We start from the raw sequence: 20,726 nt of genomic DNA on the forward strand, positions 1-20,726 counted from the left end.
ATAGTACCTTTGCAGTCTACGTGACAGAGATAAAGTATTCTAAAAGAGACATTTATGTCCTCCACTTTTGCTGTCATGCAAGGGTCTACTCATGCTGAGAGAAGACAAACCCTAAATCCTGAGCCCGCCAATGGGAGACTTTTCTTCTAGAAAGAGATTTACAACCTGTTACATCTCTTTTACAGGAGAGGCAATGATGGGTCAGTGGTGGATGGGACCACACCTTGACCAGGACTTCTCAGATATGTGTAACTCTGGCCCTCTGCTTAAACCTTAACCTCGCTTTGGACCCTCGAAGATGGCCCTGAAGCAGGGAGAGCTCGGTTTCTCTTCCCAGTGTGACCACATTGAGTACATTTCCTCTTTCTAATTTTCACTATTAATGTGGCTGTTTTAATCTGCTTATTGAGAGTGAGTGGATTACCCTTGCGTGTTGGGGAACAGGCTGAACCCTAAGTTAGGTAACATCTTTCTTTGTGCTCATCTGCCTTTGCCTCCCCTTTCTGGAAGAGAGTGTGTTTGAAGGTTGGGTCGCAGGAGTGGCCTCCTTAGAGACCAAATGAGATTCACTCTATTCTGCAGTTATTTGCAGCCAACATTGTTGTTTGCATGGAGAGAGTGTTAAGTAAGCCCCACCCCAGTAACTGGTATGTGCACGCTCTTCCTTTCCTACAATTCCCCAGAGGCTTAGACACTTTATTAGTCCAACTCTCCACCCTCCCAAGTTCCAGGATCCTCTGGCTAGAAGGTTGCAAAAGGGATGGCAGGTATAGGTTTCTCTGAAGCCAGGGTTGCCAGGGAAACTGAATTCCTGTGGGGAATTCTTAGTCTTCACAATAAAATAACATAGAAACAGACTCAGAAGAAAAGTCAAGGACAATTTCATCAGTGTTTAAGAGAAAAACTTAGCACAGGTTAATTGAAAATCCCAGCAGCCACCAGAAGGAGGAGTGGAGGGAAAAAACCCACATGCCTTTTAATATTAGTCATGGAATAAAAATAGATAGCCTATTAAGAAAGGAAAAAGCAGTCCCAGGAATGGGAGCAGGCTAGGGAGCTAAGGAAAGAGTCTGAAGGGCATGTACTGTGCAGTGTATGCAATTCTATACAGACCTCCCTCTCCTTGCTGTATTTGCTAGCTTGTTTCATGCATGTTGATGTTAAAAAAAAAAAACAACAACAAAGCAAAACACCTCAAAAAAAAAAAAAAAAACAAAAAAAAAAAACACCTCAGCTCTCATCTTCAAGGAAATAAGAGACAGTTATCCTGAAGCCATTATGAATGACATGGCCAGAGAACACAGGTATAGGTGACCCCAAATTCTATGTTCCAATGTGGAAGGAGTTTAACTGGAGTTTTATGATTTTAAAGTATAACTAACATCATAAGTCAAGGCAAGTTTAAAATACATTGGTGGGAACATCAGGGAGGCAGGTACATTAAGATGGGGAAGCTTTATTCTGTAGGCCCACGGTGCCATCTGATGGCATTCTTAGCTCTTGGATTGATGAAGTAGTGGTATGCTGCTAAGTTAATAGCTTTTATTGTTTGTTTATTTATTTATTTATTTATTTATTTATTATTTGTTTATTATCATGAGGTGTCTGTTCAGATAGAGTGGGACAAGGAATGGCTAGTCCAGAAGGCTAAAACTAGATCATGATACCTACAAAACTCCAGTCTCTCCACAGCACTGAAATTCTAATCAGTCCATCAGCGTCTGCAGACACAGACTCCTTCTAGGAGTTGTTCTTGTTGTTCTTATTGTTGTCCACAGACAGACACAGCTTCTTTTTCGGAATTTTCTTTTCTTTTTTTTTTTTTTTTTTTTTTTTTTTTTGGTTTTTTGAGACAGGGTTTCTCTGTATAGCCTGGGCTGTCCTGGAACTCACTCTGTAGACCAGGCTGGCCTCGAACTCAGAAATCCGCCTGCCTCTGCCTCCCAAGTGCTGGGATTAAAGGCGTGCGCCACCACCACCCGGCTTTTTTCGGAATTTTCATTCACAATTTACAATTCACAATTCTGTTAGGTGATGCCAGGGTAAGGAAGGGCTTCAGTCCTCTACAAAAGTTTTTCTAAGTGCATGTTGGTCAGTGTGCCTCTGTGGATACATGAACTGTTAAAGTGCTCCTGTGTGGATATGTGAACTGTAAGTGTGTGCTGGTCAGTTTGCCAGTGTGGATATGTGAGCTGTAAGTGTGCACTGGTCAGTGCTCCTGTGTGCATATGTGAACTGTAAGTGCACTGGTCAGTGTGCCTGTGTGGATATGGGAACTGTAAGTGCAGTGGTCAGTGCTCTTGTGTGGATATGGGAATTGATCATGTCTCTCTCCAGCAGTTGTCTCCCCTCCTCTTCTCATTCTACCATTACTGCCTATTAGTTTAAAAGATCAGATTAGAATTTATGTAACCATATCTAGAAGACAAAGGAGCCAACAGTGTAGAAAGGCTCTCTAGTTTAAGGATAATGCTTCAGTAGAAGCTGATACAATAAATTGCTTCCCGGTAAAAGTAGCCTGGGGTCCTGGTTCATGGCCTAGAAAGGATTCCACATTTTAGTTCCTACTCTCCTGGAAGATCAAGATTTTAAAATGGGGCTTGTAGTGACTGCAGTGACTCTACAACCATACTCCTTACTGCAGCTGGGTCATTGTACAAGGGGTTCCCTGCCCCATTACTCTCTCTCTCTCTCTCTCTCTCTCTCTCTCTCTCTCTCTCTCTCTCAGAGTGAGGGACTTCTACTTAAACTAATTCCTCCATAAATCTGGGCTGAGATGATTTTTCTTTTCACCCTGGACTTCATCATGTGAGCTATTCATTGGTCTCTGAAATTACAGGTGAGAGTCTTGTCCTGTTACATAAAGGTCAGGTTTGTTTTTGTTTGTTTGTTTGTTTGCTTATTTTCTTTGTATTCTTAACAAAGAACTGAACAAGTGAACACGACACAGAATGGGAATAGTGAAAAGATGAACTTACTATAAGTGAGAAACATACAATACCCACCAAACACAGAGAGTGATTACAGTAAACCCAAGCTCTCCAGCCCCTGGAGGTTTTTACAGAAAGGAAAGGAAGGAGTCTCTGAAAGAATCTATTTCTGGCTGGCTGGGTTTTCTTTGTTTATTGGAAAGGATTTGTATCAGGTTATTTCTCTGCTGGTGAAATGAGCCAATTCAAACTAGATTATATTATATTTAATGGAGGTTTATTGGGAAGCTGCTCTCAGGTGGGTGAGTTCACTGGCCCCAAGGAAGGAGGTCACGGAAGTTGCCAGGAAGGAGAGAGGGGGAAGGAGTACAGAAAAAGAAGAGAAAGCAGAGAGAAGGAAACGAGGGGGAGAAGAGGAGGAGAAGGAAACAAAATGTCTGGATTATATATCAAAGAGCCTCTGGGGGAAGTTCAGAGTTGGGAGTGAGATATGCAGGTAAGGACTGAGGGATGTTGGGAGAACCTGGAGGCCATGTCTGCTCTGGTATGTAAAGTCCACACCTCAGCCCTTTGTCCTGCTGTCTGAAACCAAACAACCATCTTTGGATGGTCTTGGTTGCTGGTCCCTTGAGCTGGTTTTCTTATAGCTCACAGTCTCATATGTCTGACCTTAACTTTCTGCCTCACTAGAAAAGCACCCTGTGACCTTCTTCTTGCACTCACAGGTTGCGTTCTGCATTTTCGTATGACTTCCGCTGAGCTGTAATGTCAATGAGGGTAGCGACCGGCTTGTTTTTGTTCATGGTGTCTCTGGTGCTTAGCAGAATGGCACCCTGGAGCATAATTACTCTCAATAGATATTGGTTGAATCAAAGAATGGATAGCAGATGTGTGTACTGAAGCAATAAGAGTACTAGTTAGCTTGTTTGTCAGATGTCCAAAGTTGAATCACAAGTACGAAACCTTGGCTAGTAACACAATCTCGCCATGTCAATGTTTCCCTGTCTGTGAAGTGAAGCAATGCTCATCCCATAGGACTGTTGTCATAACAAATGACAAGCTTCACGAGGAGCTAGACACACATGTAATCAACCCATTAATGACTCTGGTCACACCACCAGTTTCTACTCTTGGTCGTAATGACTATTATTTTGTATGTATCTTGATATAGTTTTATGACTATTTCAGCAGATTTCTAGAAGGCAGTTGTTTGGGATTATTTTTGTGTATTGTCTTAGAGGAATACAATTTTATGCTTTTTCGAATGAAGAGTGGTGAGAAGCCAACACCCCTGTTTGGTTCTAGATCAGCAGAACCGAGACACTCCGTGCTTAGTCAGGGATGATAAACACTCACTCAAATGGGGCATCCCTTGATGGCAGCTCTGCACAGCTCATCATGGCCTCTCTTGTCCCTTGGGGGCTTACTAGGAAATGTAGCTTACACAGCTAGGATTGGGTTACAGGACTCTCATGCCTCGTATTTGCTCGAGATTCCAAACCAATGTGAGAAGTCAGCAATGCAGAAGCTTCCCAGACCGGCCTTCCATGAAACTGCTGTGTCATCTGGGCTTGACACCCAGATGTGATGTTTTGAAGTTTGGACTGTTGTCACCATATTCTTAGCTGTGCATAACCTGGGGCTTTTCTTTCTTTGGCTTTTTGAGGCTCTTCCTGTGTAGTCCAGGCTGGCTTTCAACTCACTGCGAAGTTTCTGTTTTGAAGTTCAAGAGAGACACAAAGGTAGATTATCCTTTTGGATAAGAGATCATTAGAAGAGTAATTAGCACCATGAACAGACAGACAACTGTGTGGCAGGGACTTTAATGAGAGTTTAGGACCATCAGACAGGGTGTAGGTCCCTTTTCATATAACTTCTCTTAAAAAAGAGAACATTTCATGCCATAAGGCTCATGAATAGACTACAGGACAGGCCTGAAACCTGGCAGTCCCCAATTCCTGAGAGGAGGAGAAGATAGAGAAGAGAATTCTAAGGAAGGAATGTGACCCTAAGGATGTGGTGGTGGTGGTGGGGCTCCTTCATTTAAAGTCTGGCCTAGAGTTTTTCACTTGAGGGCTTTCCATGAAATGAAGAACCTTCCCAGCCTGTGACTCTCCAGGAGTAAGCTTGGCCTCTCATATGACACGGTGGTCCTATACTACTTACAAATTTTTTATATATTTAGGGAACTATTTCTGCAGAAGACATTCTTTTCTTCTGAGGTCAGAGACAAAACCAGGAAAACTGTGAGGACATGGGGGACAAAGAAGGGGGCACTCGCTCCAGAGTCTGGCTGAAACCTCCTGCCAGCTGAAAAATCAAGGATTCTAACAGAATTAACACTTGCTGTGTCGAGCAGTTGCTGACATAGGAACAATATAGGCCTGACAAGATGGCCGCCATGCTGAAAAGGCCAACATGATGGAAAGACCAACTCCTACAAGTTGTCTTCTGTCACACGTGCCCCCCCCCCCCACAAATATACAAATACATAGATGAAATAAATAGATGATAGATTAGGTAGATAGATGCTAGAGAGATGGCATACATATAATTTTAAAAAATAATAATAAACCAGGCACAAGACCTGAATGTTTAAGACTTCATGTGGTGCCTCTCTCTTCTCTACATATTTTCTCACAAACAAGACTTGATTCTTTCTACATTCTACATTGAAAGCACCCAAACTTCCTTCATCCCTATTATCTAAAGACATGCCTTATCAGCTGTAATCTTGCCAGGTACGCCCAGAACACACTCTATCACCTCATTTAAATGCCTTAGCAACTCTTGAAAATCACCAAAACCATTACTATGACTCTTGTAAAGACAGCAAATTAAAACTCTTCTTTGTAAAGCCTATACCCATGGTCTCAGTCAAAACCTTTCTATTAACCCCAGCTTTTAAATCTGTTGGAAGTGTCCCTTATATATATCCCAAAAGCAAGCAGAGCAAGTACACCAGCTCCCCCATGCTTTGCTCCCCCCACTGCCTGTGCCGTGGTGGCCTGCGAGGAGATTTCTGGTATTCTTGTCTCTACCTGATTTTTGGGATTATAGAAGTGCACTTTCATGGGCAGTTTATGCAGTGCTGGGAATAAGACCCAGTGCTTTGTGCATGCTGAGTGAACACTACTGACTGCACTGTAGTCCCAGAGCAAATACCAATAAAACAATAGAGAGTTGACCAAAAAATGTCTTTTAAGATGATCCACTTTGTGGCTGAGAGTTTTGGTTTTCCTAGAATGTCTTCCTTGCACTATATATAATTCCACATGGGTGTCGGGGGTCACCCCAGAGGGCTTTCAGTTATTCTTCACATTATTATTTTTTTTTAGCCTTTGTCTTTTTTATTATTGGTTTTAAATGTCACCTCGCTACAACTTAAAATTACCTGAAAGCCTAAATGAGAGATTGTCTAGTTCAGGTTGGCCTGTGGATATGTCTGTAGATTGATTGTTAACATCTATAGAAAGACCCAGTCTACTGTGGGTGGTACCACTTCTTAGGCGGGACCAAGCCAGAAGACAGCAAGCAAGCAGGCAGCCTGGGTGCATTTCATTTTTCTTTGCTCCCGACTGTGGACATGATAGGACTAACTGCTTAAGCTCTTTTCCTCAACCTTCCCCTCATTAACGGACTCTAACTTGTAATTGTAAACACATTCTTTCCTAAGTTGTTCATTTCCAAGGTATTATGTCACAGAAAGAGAAATGAAACCAGAACAGTCTCATTATGCAGATGAGATCCTGTACTGTTCTTTTTATTTTTAATTTAACAGTTGCACAGAGATATAATTCATATACCAGTAAGTTCACTCAAAAATATACAATTAAATACTTTTTAGGCCTCACAGAGTTCAGCAAATGACCTTAGGATGTTTTCATGGCTCTACAAAGGTCCCCAGCTCTCCTTAGCAGTCACCTCCATTTCTCTCCAACATTCCTCGGCCCAGAGCAACCACTGATTTCTTGGGTCTCTACAAATTTGTCTGATCTGAACATTTTGTATGAAAAGAACAGTACAGTCTGTGGTCCTTTGTGCTTGGCTTTTTTGTTTAGCACAATGGTTTTACTGCCCCATTTTCTTTTATCCTTTTAATTAAGAGAGAGTATCATGTTATATGAGTAATTGTGTTTTACTTACCTGCTTACTCTTTCATGGTCACCCATATTGCTCCTTCTTTTGGTCAGGTTTGAATAGTGTTAATGTGAATATTCAGGTACATGTTGTGTGGACATTTTCATCTGGTACATATCTTGGAATGAAATGAACACATCATGTGGCAGCCCCGTATTTAACAGTTTGAGGACCCACCAGCCTGTTTTCCAAAGTGGTTCCACAAGTCTCCATGTCCACCAGCAGTTTCTCTATAAGCTTGTCAGCTTCACCATCTGTCTTTCTGATGATTTGCATCCTGAGGGGTGTGAACGGATGTTTCCTTATGGTTTGCATCTGCATGTATCTGATGGCTAACCCTTGCAGATTTCTGAATCTAACATATAGAGCCCTCATTTTCCTCACCTTAGAGCTTTCACGGTTAGATTTGTGATAGGGATTCCAAGCTCATGTTTCCCTTGCAGATCCCAGAAAACCACTGGAGTAGACAAGGCACCATTGTTCTGCCAGAAGCGGTGGAACCGGAACAGAAAGAAAAGCAGGGAAAGAAACATTTAGCATGCATGTGACTTATGGGGAAACAGAAAATTGGTTTTATAGAAACCTCAGTTGACATTGTATCCTTGTTACATGTATATTACAAAGCTCAGAACTAAGCCAGAGAACAACAACCTCTTTCATAGAATCCTTTGTTAACCTTCAAATGCTAGTGGCTCACTCACAGAAACAGAAACTTGAAGGATGTCTGTGATCTGTAAATCTCACTGTGGGTGTGAACTGGTGATGGACTGAGGAAGCCATGGAAGTCATGTGAAGGATGAGTGAGGGGCTGGGGATGTAACTTAGAGGGTAGAGTGCTCACGTGTCTGCAGGAGGCACTGGTTCCAGTCCCCAGCACCACATCCACTGAGCACAGGGGCTCATGTTTGTGGTCTTTGAACCTGGGAGGTAGAGACAGCAGTATCAGAAGTCCAGGCTCATCCTGGCTACACTGTTGGGAAGTTCACAGCCATCCTGGTGTAATTAAGATTCTGTCTAGAAGGGAAAATAAAAGATTGTAATGAATGAAAAAGAATGGGTAAGCAGGAAGTACAGAAGGACGGTTGGAACACAGGTCAGTAAGCCTGGGCTAACAGCCTGTGGGGAATAAAAACAAGAAACACATTAATAAAATATAAAACAGAGAACTTTAGAAAAAGGCAGTACTCAGTATTGTAGAGCTTCAAAAACCTGAGCATGAGAAACTGAGGAGAACTGAAGCTCAAAACACCTCTTATTTAGGATTCGCTCTACAACAGGCTTGGGGCCCAGCGTGACTAACAAAAAGTTATGTTTACTTCTCAGAGTACCTCCATGTTTTGGATAAGAAAATGCCATTCAGTCAAGTTATTAACTGACTGCATAAGCAGGGATAGGGGGAAACATAAATTAAGATGGCCTCCAGTTGTTGGCAATTGGTGACTACAGGGAAAGGGAGAGCCCATTTCTCCAGGGATCTGGCTCCTGAGGGGCTACCCTTGCTCTAGTAGATATTCCTGCACATACTGACAGCACTAAATGGACTTCTTGAGGTTTTACTAAAAAGACAAAGACTACATGTGGTGGGGAATCATGATAGCACAAACGGGAGGATTTGAAGGGGGAGGAAACGGAGGTAGACTTGATCAAAACATGTTTTGTACATCTATGGAATTCTCAGTCTATAAAAACAAACAAGCAAGCAAGCAAGCAAACAAACAAACAAACAAACAAGATGGCCTCAGTTTGGTCCAGAGTCAGAGTAGAGCTCGAAGTGGCTTATGCTTATAATCCTAGCATTTGAGAGGCTGATGCAAGAAGATTTCTGGGACTATGAGGACATTCTGAGCTACATAGTACATCCATTCCAGCCCTGCTGAACTATAAAAGAAAGAGGAAGAAGAGAGATGGAAGGGAAAGGAGAAAGGGAGAAAGGGGGAGATGGAGAGAGAGGGGGAGGGGGAGGGGGAGAGGGAGGGGGAGGGGGAGGGGGAGGGAAGGGGAGGGGGAGGGAGAGGGAGAGGGAGAGGGAGAGGGAGAGGGAGAGGGAGAGGGAGAGGGAGAGGGAGAGGGAGAGGGAGAGGGAGAGGGAGAGGGAGAGGGAGAGGGAGAGGGAGAGAGGGAGGGGGAGAGGGAGGAGAGAGGGAGAGGGGAGGGAGAGAGAGGGAGAGGGAGGAGAGGGAGAGGGAGAGGAGGGAGGATTCTATGAGTTTCAGGGATCATCCCTGGCAGGCTGCGACTGCAGCAGACTCCCAAGGAAGGATGCTGTGTTGGAGGAAGGTGCCAAAGAGACTGCTTCCAGCTTCCAGTCCTAGAGGTCTACAGACAACACTTGAAACTCAGGCTTTCTGGACTGTAATCATTTAGAACCGTGGTTGCTCTACAAAGGAAAGGAACAGTGATTCTGGGTTGAATGGCTACAGAATTGAGGTGAAACTAAGAAGAAAATAAAAAGTTCTTCATAACCGTCCAAGAGAGTTCAGATTCTAGGAAAAACTGAGTTTAGACTTGGGTGGTTTCTGGAAACATAGGGAAATAACAGTCTACATTTTTATGTGTAGGGAGGAAACTATACTCTCTTTATCCAAAATTCTCCCACTTGTGGCTGGATAAGGTGGTTGATATTAATTCTGGTGATGTGAAGTTTTCCTGGGAGAAGTGAAGAATATTCTGGAAAAAATAGAAAATATAAATAATGTAAGTAATGCCAACCAAAGGAAGGAAGTTAGTCCTCAGCTGATGGGGTAGACCATGAAGGGCTTGCTGGGTTTTATTTTTTTTATCCCAGCTCATGATAATGTATTATAAGGTGTGGCAGCAAAACCAAAACAAAAACCCCCTGTGTCATTAAAAGGCCACCATACCTCCTTGTTCTCAGGGTGGCATCCTTAGAAGTGTCTAAAAGAACTGGTCCAGGAACCATTGCTTGCCCAGCAGATCCTCCCTGACACACCTTTATGACTGAGACCCCTGGAGCCAGGGCCTGGCTGGGAGAAGGAGCCGATGTTGGAACTGGACAGCACTTGGATAAGATCAAAAGTCTCCAGCACATCCCTTGTCACTCGTCACTCGTCACATGTTAATTGAGGCCACTCTGGATGCTGGCCAGGGGTGGAAGATTTTCTTTGCACCTCCTTTTACAGGCTTTGTGACCATCAGTCTTTGTTTCCTCACTGGGATTTATCTCAGAATTCCAGGCTATTCCAACGTGGAGCAATCGCAGAGTCACAGAATTAATAGGTGCTTATAGGCCACAGAGTCATCACCCAGTATCTTGTTCGAACACCAGAGCCAAGCTGCTCAGGTTGAGGCATGTAGCAGAGCTCCCGGGCTCAGTCACAGGCCATCAAGAGCTACCGGTCACACCTCTCTTACAAAATTCTGTTTCCGAGAGATGCTCCAGGCTTTTCTTGAACATTTTCAAGTAACATCTTCATTTGCAACCGTAGTGGCTAGAGATGGGTAAACAACGAAGAGCAGAGACGCCATGCAGATTCAGAGTCTGAGTGTGTCACCTCCATCCAGGAGAAGGGATGTTGATGTCCCCAAGTTTGCTTCAGGGTTAGTAATTTGCTAGAACAACTCAGGACTCAGCAAATAGTAGCAATTCAGCTAGGGGCAAAGATTTATTATAGTTAAAGGACCCTATGTAACATCAAAGGGGAAAGAGAGGAGGGAGGGGAAGCAGAGGCTCAGGAAAGCCAGGAGCTAGCTGTGCTTCATTTCATGTCTCCAACGATAAATCATGACAAGTTGTGACAGATGATTCCTCCCAGGGACACACTGGAGTTGCAGAACTCAGAATATATTATCAGGCTTGTTACATAGATACTTTCTTCTTGGCATGCTTCAGTTTTCTGGTGTTTTAGAAGGAAAACAGGTACTTAGCATAAACCACATTCATGTAGGTGTTCACCAGGCAAGTTTCCAGATGGCAACCAAGACTGTCTTTTCAGGGCAAGCCATTCTAAGGACAGCCACCTCAGGCTGGCTATATAACTGTAAGGACAGCCAACTCAGGCTATATAACTGTCAGTAGTGATAGGATGGGAGGTACGGCTCTATTCTACCCCCTGAACCCGTCCAGAGAGTCTCCTTTCCTCTTAGGCAAACCAGGATTCGTGGCTTTTGCTGAACAAAGACTCTCAGACCAAGCTAGTATGAAGCAGAGTTGGGAGATGTGACATTTCTGGCCTTTCTCACCACACCCCCAGGATGAAGAACCTCATTTCTTTTTCAAGATGTCCCTCCCGTGTCACCACAGCTCTCCCAGCCTCTCTGTCTCGCCTCGATTCCATACAGCACAGAGAGGTCACTGGCTTCCACACTTTGTTAGAATTTAGGAATTTTCCAATAAAATGGGAACTGATCACTTATCATTACGAACTTTGTACTCATGTCCCTGGTAGGGCATCTTTATCCTAAGAGCCCGATCCCTCAGGCCTAGTGTGTGTAAACCCGAGCTCATCATCATTCTCATATTCTCTACATGCACTGTACTTCTTAACCTGCTGCAGAAGTTATTCCTAACTTGGGTTTTACCCTGCAAGACACCCGGCTGCCCAGGCCTCCAGTCTTACTGCCTACGCCTCTCTCTTCTTTTCTTCTCAGCCCACTGCTGATCCTCTCTTCACCCTTAGTCAGCCCATCTCTGGGATGTGGCTATGCAGAGGCATTATTCTGCAGTTTTGCTTTTTAAATTTTATTTGTGCTTTCTTGGGTCTCATCTTCTCCTCTCTCCTGTTTTGCTTTGTTGCTTTGTCTTCTCAATGCAGTGCATCAGTATGGACATGTGGCTACTCTAAGCTCCATCCCAGCCTGGGACGGTGATATTCTATTGCAGAAAGTCACTGTGCTCAGACAATTCTCTCTGGATGAATACTTAGGTTTAGGACCCTGCTATTCCTAGAATCCTATCCTGAAAAGCTTATGTGCCCCGGCTCTAGCATCATATGACCTCTTTGTCTCCAGTAGGAAACTGGAATTGCAAACAAGTTGCCAGGGATACCAGAAGCTACTTGAGGTGCAGCAATGTATTTCTCTGAAGTTCCATGTAAAAATGTCATTTGAACATTTAAGCGACTGAATTTTCCCACATTGTGTCAATTCAATTCTGTAACGGTATAGAATATGAAATCATCCTGTATTTTTCAGATGGTAGTAGACTTGAAAAGAAGTTCATGAAGGTTTTTTGAGCCCAGCTTCACCCTGTAAACACTCATGTTTCTCTTTCTTGCCTGAGGATGCTGGAGGAAGGGTGTGAGGACTCAAGTCCACAGGGCTTCCAGTCAGAAGGCTCAAGACCCACCATAGTGGTGACTCTTGCCCCGACCTCGCCATCCTCCCTCCCACCATAGTGGTGACTCTTGCCCCGACCTCGCCATCCTCCCTCCCACCATAGTGGTGACTCTTGCCCCGACCTCGCCATCCTCCCTTACCTGCTATTTCTGCTCTACGTGTTTGTGCTTCTGTGCACACCGGACCACTTGCTCTTTTCTCTCTTGCCCTGTCTAGCAGGCTTCTGTCCTTCATCAAGCATGCTGCTTACCCTTAGAGAGGCAGCACACTCTTAGGCTGAAACACATAGATTCTGGAACCAGATTGTTTGCATTTGAAGATCGTGCCATATTTCTGGCCGTGTGATCTTGATGAAGTTGTCTGGCCTGTCAGAGCTTCAGTGATCTCATTTCTAAAATGCAGATGCTGGAGGTGCATAGCAAGAGGCTATTGAGACTTAAGTAGAGCAGTGTTCTAAAATCATGCTTGGGAGATGGTAAGTACCACATTGAGACTTTATTATTAATGATACTGTTTTTATTATTCAAGGTGGGGGTTCCAGCTGCCTTCTTTCTCCTGTTTTCCTGTACATCTCTTTAAACTCAGGACATTATTCTTTTCTTCCCTATTAGTCAGTGTTATTTTGAAGAGAGGGAACTCTGTCTTATTTATCTTGTTAGCCTTCGTGTTTGATACATGGTAGACCATCAATTCATATTGAGAATATGTTACCTTACAGATGATTATAATGCTACCAGTGGTCTGGATTACTATACTTGTCCAAATTTTATGTCTTAGCCACTTACTAATTCAGTGACCAGTAGCATTTGGTCCTAGAGGGACTCTTCATAGGTTTGTAAGTAAAAGATCCAGTAGACAAATCGTTTATATGAAACCAGTGTTTTGTGAAGTATACTCATGTTTATAAGTGTTTTCTAAAAACAAGCTTCATAAGTAAAGTTGGGAAATTCTAGGTCACATAAAACTAAGCAAATATCTTCTTTAGAGCATTCTCGGTGTTTTGCCTAGGTTAATGTCCACAGAGCAAAGAGGGAGACATAGAGAAAGCTTAATATCGCCTCCCCCTTTAACTAAAAAGATTCTTTCTCATACAATATATCCCGATTACAGGGTCCTGTACTTGCTACTTCACTCTCTCTGAATTCATGTGAGCTTTGCTCAGCTGATTCAGAGGCCTTGTTTTTCTAGCATCTGTCATACCCTATGCCTCTTACACTCTTTCTGCCTCCTCTTCCATGGGAAGAGCTCCGATGGGAGGGATTTGATGGGGACCTCCCATTTAGAACTGTATGTTTCAGGCTTTCAAGTTTGTAGTCTCTCTCTCTCTCTCTCTCTCTCTCTCTCTCTCTCTCTCTCTCTCTGTATGTGTGTGTGTCTGTCTCTCTGTGTGTATGTGTGTGTGTCTTTCTCTCTATGTGTGTCTCTATCTGTCTCTTTGACTGTCTCTCTGTGTCTCTGTCTCTGTCTCTCTCTCTCTCTCTCTCTCTCTCTCTCTCTCTCTCTCTCTCTCTCTCTCTCCCTGTGTGTATGTGTGTGTGTATAATGTCTCACTGAGGTCTCTATCTTCCCTAGTGATGGCTGAATAGGGCACTGATCTGTGAGTATTGTAGGAGTCATTTTATTGTTACTTGTTTTTCTTAAACCAGTAGTGCTTGGTTTTACCCTAGATCTCTGGGCTATCTAGGCTCTGGTTCTTGATCACCCGGGCAGTGTAGGATATGGATTCCCTCTCATGGGATGAGACTTAAGACAAATCAGACATTGGTTGGTTTCTCTGACAAGCTTTGTGCTACCGTTGCTCTTGCATATTTTACAGGCAGGACAGGTTATAGATATAAGGTGTAGTGGCTGGGTTGGTGTTTACATTTCTCTTTTTGGGAGCCTGCAGAGTCCCTTCCTGTAGCAAAGACAGTAGAACACAGGGGTGGAGGCTCTGCATAGGCACCAGCTCAACCCCCTCCACGTTCAGTGAACTGTGTGAGTGTTGTCTTCAGCAATGTGACCTTGTGGTCAGTTTGTGGAGAGGAATCTGTTGTCTTGACAACAGCCTGGATTGTTCGAGGATTTCCATGGGACCCACTTGGCCAATAATTCAATTGAATGTAACTCAGTTCCATACTGGAAGCTTCTTGTAGTGACACGAGATGGCCAATTGGAACTCCATCTCCTTCATTATTTGGGACTTTGTTAGGATTGTCTTCATATGTTTTAGGAAGTTTCCACTGGACTAGGTTTTCATACCACCCCTCAGTTCTAGCTGTCTTTCCCCACATTACCTCCCTCACTTCCATGCCCTTTCTCATTCCCCACCTGATTCTCCCATTCCTTTCCTTCCTGCCACCAGTCTACCCATAAAACCTATTCTATTTTCCTTCTGAGGGAGATCTAACCCCCTCCACACTACACACACACACACACACACACACACACACACACACACACACACGTACAAACACACCTTCCTCCATATCTAACCTCTCTGGGTCTATGGATTATAAACTTAACATTTCTTAAGGTTTGTTTGTTTTGGACCAGATGTCCACTTTCTCATAGAATGTTACTAATATCTGACAGAACCACTTTTATTTTAAAAAATCAATTTGCTATTCGAATGTAACATTTGTTGGTAATTATGATGCTAAGTTTCTCCTGTGGTAAGGCTCTGAGAACATCTCTACTTCTTCCCTAAAATCCTTATTAAGAAAAAAACAAGGCAGTTCACCAATCTATTCTATAAAAATATACTGAGATTCTTCTGTAGAGAAAACAGGGCTCTTGCCCTGGAGGCACTAATAGGAACTCAGGACACATTCATACCTCCATCCTCCCCAGAGTGTGAACTGTGTGGGGAAGGGCTTCAGGCAGTAGTGGGTGTTTGTAGAGCAGTCTTGTGGAGCACAAAGTTTCAGTCAGGCTGGAGAAATAAGCTTTAATGACCTATGGCACATAGTTGTGACTTTTACTAATAAGTCATCATATATTTCAAAACTGCTGAAAGTAGATTTTCAATGTTCTTATTACAGGATATGGCAATTATGTGACATGATGAATTTGTTAATATTTTGAATTATTCCACAATGTAAGTAGATGTAATAACATTATATTGCACTCTATAATAGACTTTCCCCTTTTTAGACAAGGTCTTGCCATGTAGCCTAGGGTGGCTCTGAACTCACTATCCTGCTTCTACCTACCAAATGCTGAGATTACAGGTTTGTGACTCTGTGCCCAAGAAAACAGAACATGTTTTGAAGAGGCTGAGGCTTTTTTTCCTGTGGTCCAAACTTTTCAGTAGGCAGGTGGGTAAGAAAGGAGTGAAACCGAAGACATTATGTTTTTTGTTTTGTTTTGTTTTGTTTGTATGTCTTGTTGCTGTTTGTTTGTTTTTAGCTCACACAGCAAGGTGAGTGCAGAAATTTTCTCACTGGACTGTTACCCAACATCTGAGTTTTCAGTGTCAGAATCAGAGAAGCACATACAGCTACCTCTGCTTGGCTATGGGGAACAGCTTCAGGAGTTACAGATTTTCCCAATCTACAATGCTTATGTCCCTGTATAAAATCACACATGTAAGGCCAGAGAAATGGTCTAATGGGTTAAGGCATTTGCTCCCAAGCCTGATAACCTGGGTTTGAACCCCAGAACCCACATGATGGAGGGACAGAAACAACTCTGGAAAATTGTCCTCAGACTTGCACATGTGTGCACACACAAATACATACACAGAAAATAGATAATAAATACTTGTAAAATAATCTATGCATATTCTCCTGTGTACTTCCCATAATGTCTAGATGAGGTATAGTACCTAGTGTAATGTATATCTTACATAGCTAGTGCTTTGCTGTATTGCTGGGGAGCATGGCAAGAAAAAAAATCTGTATGTGTTTAATACACACACACATATAGCCTGTGTATTATTGATCTGAGGTTGGTTGGATCTAGGAATGGGCATTGAGTGGAAAAGGCAGAACAAGCACATGGAACTGTGCAGATTTCCTTCCTGTGACTGTGGAAGAGCGCTTCAGTTGCCACACTCCTTCTGACGACCTCAGGCCACATTTAATTTCCATGCACATCTGTCTTATCCCTTCTGTGCTTGGCCATTCTTGGGGATAAGGTGTGTGGCCTTCACAGTACTGCCGTTAAAACAGCACATGCTGTAGAAGCCAGAGGGCTGGGCTCGGTGGCTGTGGTTTGCTAGCCTAGTAATTGGTGGTGGGAGGAAATTGGCACAGGGCAAGCAGGGCCTTCAGGTTGCAAGCGAGCTTGCGGTATTGTGGTTGCCGTGGCCCATGTGAACAGAAATGTAATATGTGTACCCACAGATCGGAACGAGTAAAGCCACCCACTCTGGCTCCAGGCTCACATCAGCTGCCCCGCCTGCTGCTGGCTCATCTGGGACTCAAGGCTCCCTTACCTAAAGACCTAAAGGTAAGAGTTCAGGAACTAGCCTCAGCTCACTTCTCCCGCCAATTCCTCTTGTGAAACCAAGTCCTCATAATGAAATGAATAATTAATTTTCTCTTGTAGGGGCTTGGACCATTCTCCTTCCTTAATTTTTAAAGTTTAAAACCCCAAAAGCACATTCTTTCTTTTGAAACTTGGAGACCTGAATAAACCCCATACTTTCTACGTTTTATTTACGTATGGAAGACATTGCTCAACGGGCCCTGATGGCATAGGCTTGCGACCTGAGTTCTCAGGAGACAAAGTAGGAAATCCAAAACTTAGGCTACATAGTGAGACCCTGTCTCAAAAACAAAACAAAACAAACAAACAAAAAATCGCCAACCAAACAAAGTCCTGCTTAAGTAGACAAGCTCTCTCCCCTGGCTTTGCAATAGGCAATCCCTCTGATACCCGCTCACATGGTAGCAGTTATTGAAAGTTCTCTGGGGGCATGTGGAGATAGCTTCATTTAGCTCAGAGAGGTCAGAGCCGCTGATCTCTTTACTTGCGTCTCCACAAGTGCTTGGTGGGTAATCTTTGATGTCAGAAAGTCCAGAAACTCTCAGATCAAACTACGGCCATCACTTTCCCGAGTGTGCATCTTACAAAAAGCTATGAAGGTCAATTACTCATGTGCAGACCACTGGTGCTTTCTGTGCTTCCCCAGCCTTTCACCCTACCTCAGATGACCCCATTTCTTTATTCCAGAGACAGTCCTAAGCCCTGGTGTCCGGAGATATATTTGAATCGGAGGGTTCCCTGGCTGCTTTGTAAAAGCTCTCACTGCTTTGGTGATTGCAATGTCACTCAGCAAGCAAAGTGGGCTTGGCTTAGTATCAGCTGCTTTTCTCCTTCCACCATGTGGGTTGTGGGGATCTAAGTCAGGTCATCAGGCTGTATTTACTGAGTCATCTTACTGGCCCTCATCTGCTTCACCCCATCCTTCCATCACTGACCCCTGACGGCCTTTCTCAGCCCTTCTTCTGATCAACCTTTGTGTTCTCCCTGCTCTCTCAAGAATGTGCTGGCATTCTCCCCTTCTGGAGTCTTTGCTCATACTTTGCTTTTTTTGTTTTTTAAACCGCCTGTTCTTATTGAAACTCTATGGCTCTTTCAAGGTCTGTGAACCAGTTAGGGTTGGGTTTTGCTGCATTAAAACAAATTCTGCTACCCTCACTGAACCAAATAAAGATTAATTTTATCTTGTTCAGCAAGAAGTTCAGGGCCCAGCTGTGTGGGGCTAGATTATATCCAGGAACTGGGCTCCTTCCAAATGCTTACTCTGTCCTGGGTGGCAGGGCTGCATCTTTAGGCACCGCCCACGGGCCAGGTGGGAAAAGGCGGTAAACTGGGTAGAAAGCGTGAGTAAGCATACACACATCTCATTGGTCAAAAGAGTCACATGACCAGCCCCAGCCTCAAGGAAATCTGGGGAAATTTAAAGTTCTCTAACCTGTAAAGGCCACCTAGAAGGGAACTGAAATGGTTGTCAATGACATAGCCTGTTTAAGTGACATCTCCTCCTTGCAGCCTTTGGGTGTTCTGCTTTCATCTAATATATATGATCTTTTGCTTTAATCTAATGTATGTGATCCCTTTAAAGCACTGATATCTGCCCCATGTTACAGACTTATTCTGTATAATTCTAGGGGTAACCTCACTATTTACTCCAGGTTGACTGAAAATTAGCTTGTTCAACGCTAATGCTCCTCCTGCCTTTGCCTCCCTAGTGCTGAGATTGTGGCTGGGTTATAAACTTCATGAGGGTAATAGGAAGGACCATGTACTACTTTGTTTCTTCTTAGCTCCTTTCGGATTCGTTTATGATTTCTGTCTCTTTCTGTGTGTCTTTTCTGCTCTTCCATCCTAAAAAACACTTGGCAGACAGCCCTTGAGCCGTTATTCATTTAAACCCAATTGAATTAAATGGGTGTGGGGGGGATGGCACAGTTATTAAAAAGGATGCTGTATTTAGAATTAGGAGGGGCTAAGTCAGAATTCTGGCCTCACTCAGTAACTTTGTGTAAATAGCATGATCTGGGACCCACTTTTCATTAGAAAAATTAAAGGATTCAATTAAATGGCTCCAAACTTTTTTTCAACTTTAAGATCTTGCTGATGCTTGTGACTGGGATTGATTAGCCTCTCTGGAGTTGTCTGTGGAGATGGAGCCCATGTCAGTAAGGGCCAGCAAAATAAGGACCAGTGGAATTCAAGAGTATATTAGTTACTCTCAGAGTATACAGACCCAGGTCAAGCCCAGTGAGGCCATGAGCAAAAAGGAGCCTGGGCCAGATCAGGAGGCTGGAGGTTAGATGTCAAGTTTGTACAAATAGACAGGGTCAAACCGAGAAGGTCAAGTTTTAGGGAGTAAGAATTCCTCAGCACTCTTCTGAGACTTGCATCTTGTTAAAAAGAAAATAGCTATCATTAACGCTTCCATAGGTATAGGGAAAAGCGAGCCCCACATGTACTGCTATATGTAACCTGGCTGAGTGACCAGTGTCAGCATGTAGAAGACAGTCTATAGAAGACAGAGAAGTGAGGCCTATGGGTGGGAAACTCAGGTCCACTCATGTTGTGCAAGCTACCTGTTCTCTCCGGGCTTGACATCCCGCTCTATGGGTGAGCATTGCTCACATCACTGGTGTTCCAGTCTTTAGCAGTGGAACAAAATCTATTAAAAGCTTAAACAAGTTCTGAAGTTGGCAAGCCAGCCTCTTGGCAACAGGTGCCCTGTGGTTTGTAGGGCCCCTGCAGCATCTCTGCAGATGCTCCTGGAGGTGATGGGTCAAATATCTCTGAGCTTTTACTCTGCTCTCTGACTACTTTTTCTGGCTTCAGGTCTAATATTTGTTCCATTTCTATCTACTTCATTTTGATCCCAAGTTTTAATGTTCATTAAAAGAGAACAGAGTTAAAAACAGTGGCTCTGGGTGTCTTGCCAACGCCCTCACTTCCACACACTCAGCACTTGACTCAAATCATTCCCATTCCCATCCCTATCATAATGTCCCCTCCCCAACCCAATCCAGGGCTTGGCTTTTAGTCTCCCTTGTCCTTTCCACGTGCACTCATCATGAGATGCTGACACATCCAGCCATTCCTATTCCTCCTCTCCAGGTTTAATGAGTCACAGGTGGACCATAAAAGCCAATGTTGAAAAGAAACCTCACACTTGGATGAGACTGTTGGTTATAGTCAGAGCTCCATCACACAGTGGAAGTTGCTGACTTTGGTATTTTTTCTTTCATCGTCAGAGAAAGATGTTTGATGCTGATTTCACAAGTGACCTGCCAAGCCAGTTTCATGGAGTACTCCAAGAGGAAAACATGGCCCAAGTATGTGATTCTTCTTCCTTGTGCCTCAGCTTCTAAATGGCTATGATGCTTAGCTGTCATCTCTAGAACTTCGAAGAGATGCCAAGGATGAAGCTATATGCACCACATATGTTCATTCATCTTGGTAACTTTGGAAGTTACCAGACTGCTCTCTCTGTTCCCCCTCAGCAGACCTAATCCCTCAGGCATCTACCTGGTTCAGTAACAGGACACCAGCTGCAGCCTCTCTCCCCTGCTTCTCTATGCTTCTGTGGATCCCACAGACCATCCCTTTCGGGCCTCCCTCCCTCCACTTGTTGCTGTGTCCCAGCCCCCAACTTTGCCAGGCAGCCTGTTCAACCACTGGCCATGCCTGCCCGAAGACTATGTAGGCAACCCTCAGAACTCAGTTCACTGCTCTCACAGCAGTCCCAGTTCCTCAGGCTCATCTCCCTTTCTCTGCAGCCTCCCTTTCTCACTCCCCCTGAACCCCTATTCCATGCCTCCTGTGGATCCCCACAGACCATCAAGTCCTGACCTCCAGGAAATCAGCACCTAGAACAGTGTTTTTCATCCTGTGGGTCTCCAC

General features: G+C 43.8%; 1 protein-coding gene across 1 annotated transcript in view; it reads left to right on the forward strand.

The window, feature by feature from the left end:
- Positions 1–3,199: 3,199 nt before the first annotated feature.
- The window catches only part of LOC143441231 (uncharacterized), a 60,291-nt gene continuing 42,764 nt past the window's right edge, over positions 3,200–20,726 (forward strand). The window contains exons 1-3 of the mRNA XM_076928316.1: positions 3,200–3,426; positions 16,694–16,799; positions 20,078–20,158. Of these exons, the coding sequence (XP_076784431.1) occupies positions 3,200–3,426; positions 16,694–16,799; positions 20,078–20,158 (414 nt within the window). The remainder of the gene's footprint in view (positions 3,427–16,693; positions 16,800–20,077; positions 20,159–20,726) is intronic.

Source organism: Arvicanthis niloticus, chromosome 2 (genome assembly GCF_011762505.2).
Source record: "Arvicanthis niloticus isolate mArvNil1 chromosome 2, mArvNil1.pat.X, whole genome shotgun sequence".
NCBI lineage: Eukaryota > Metazoa > Chordata > Mammalia > Rodentia > Muridae > Arvicanthis > Arvicanthis niloticus.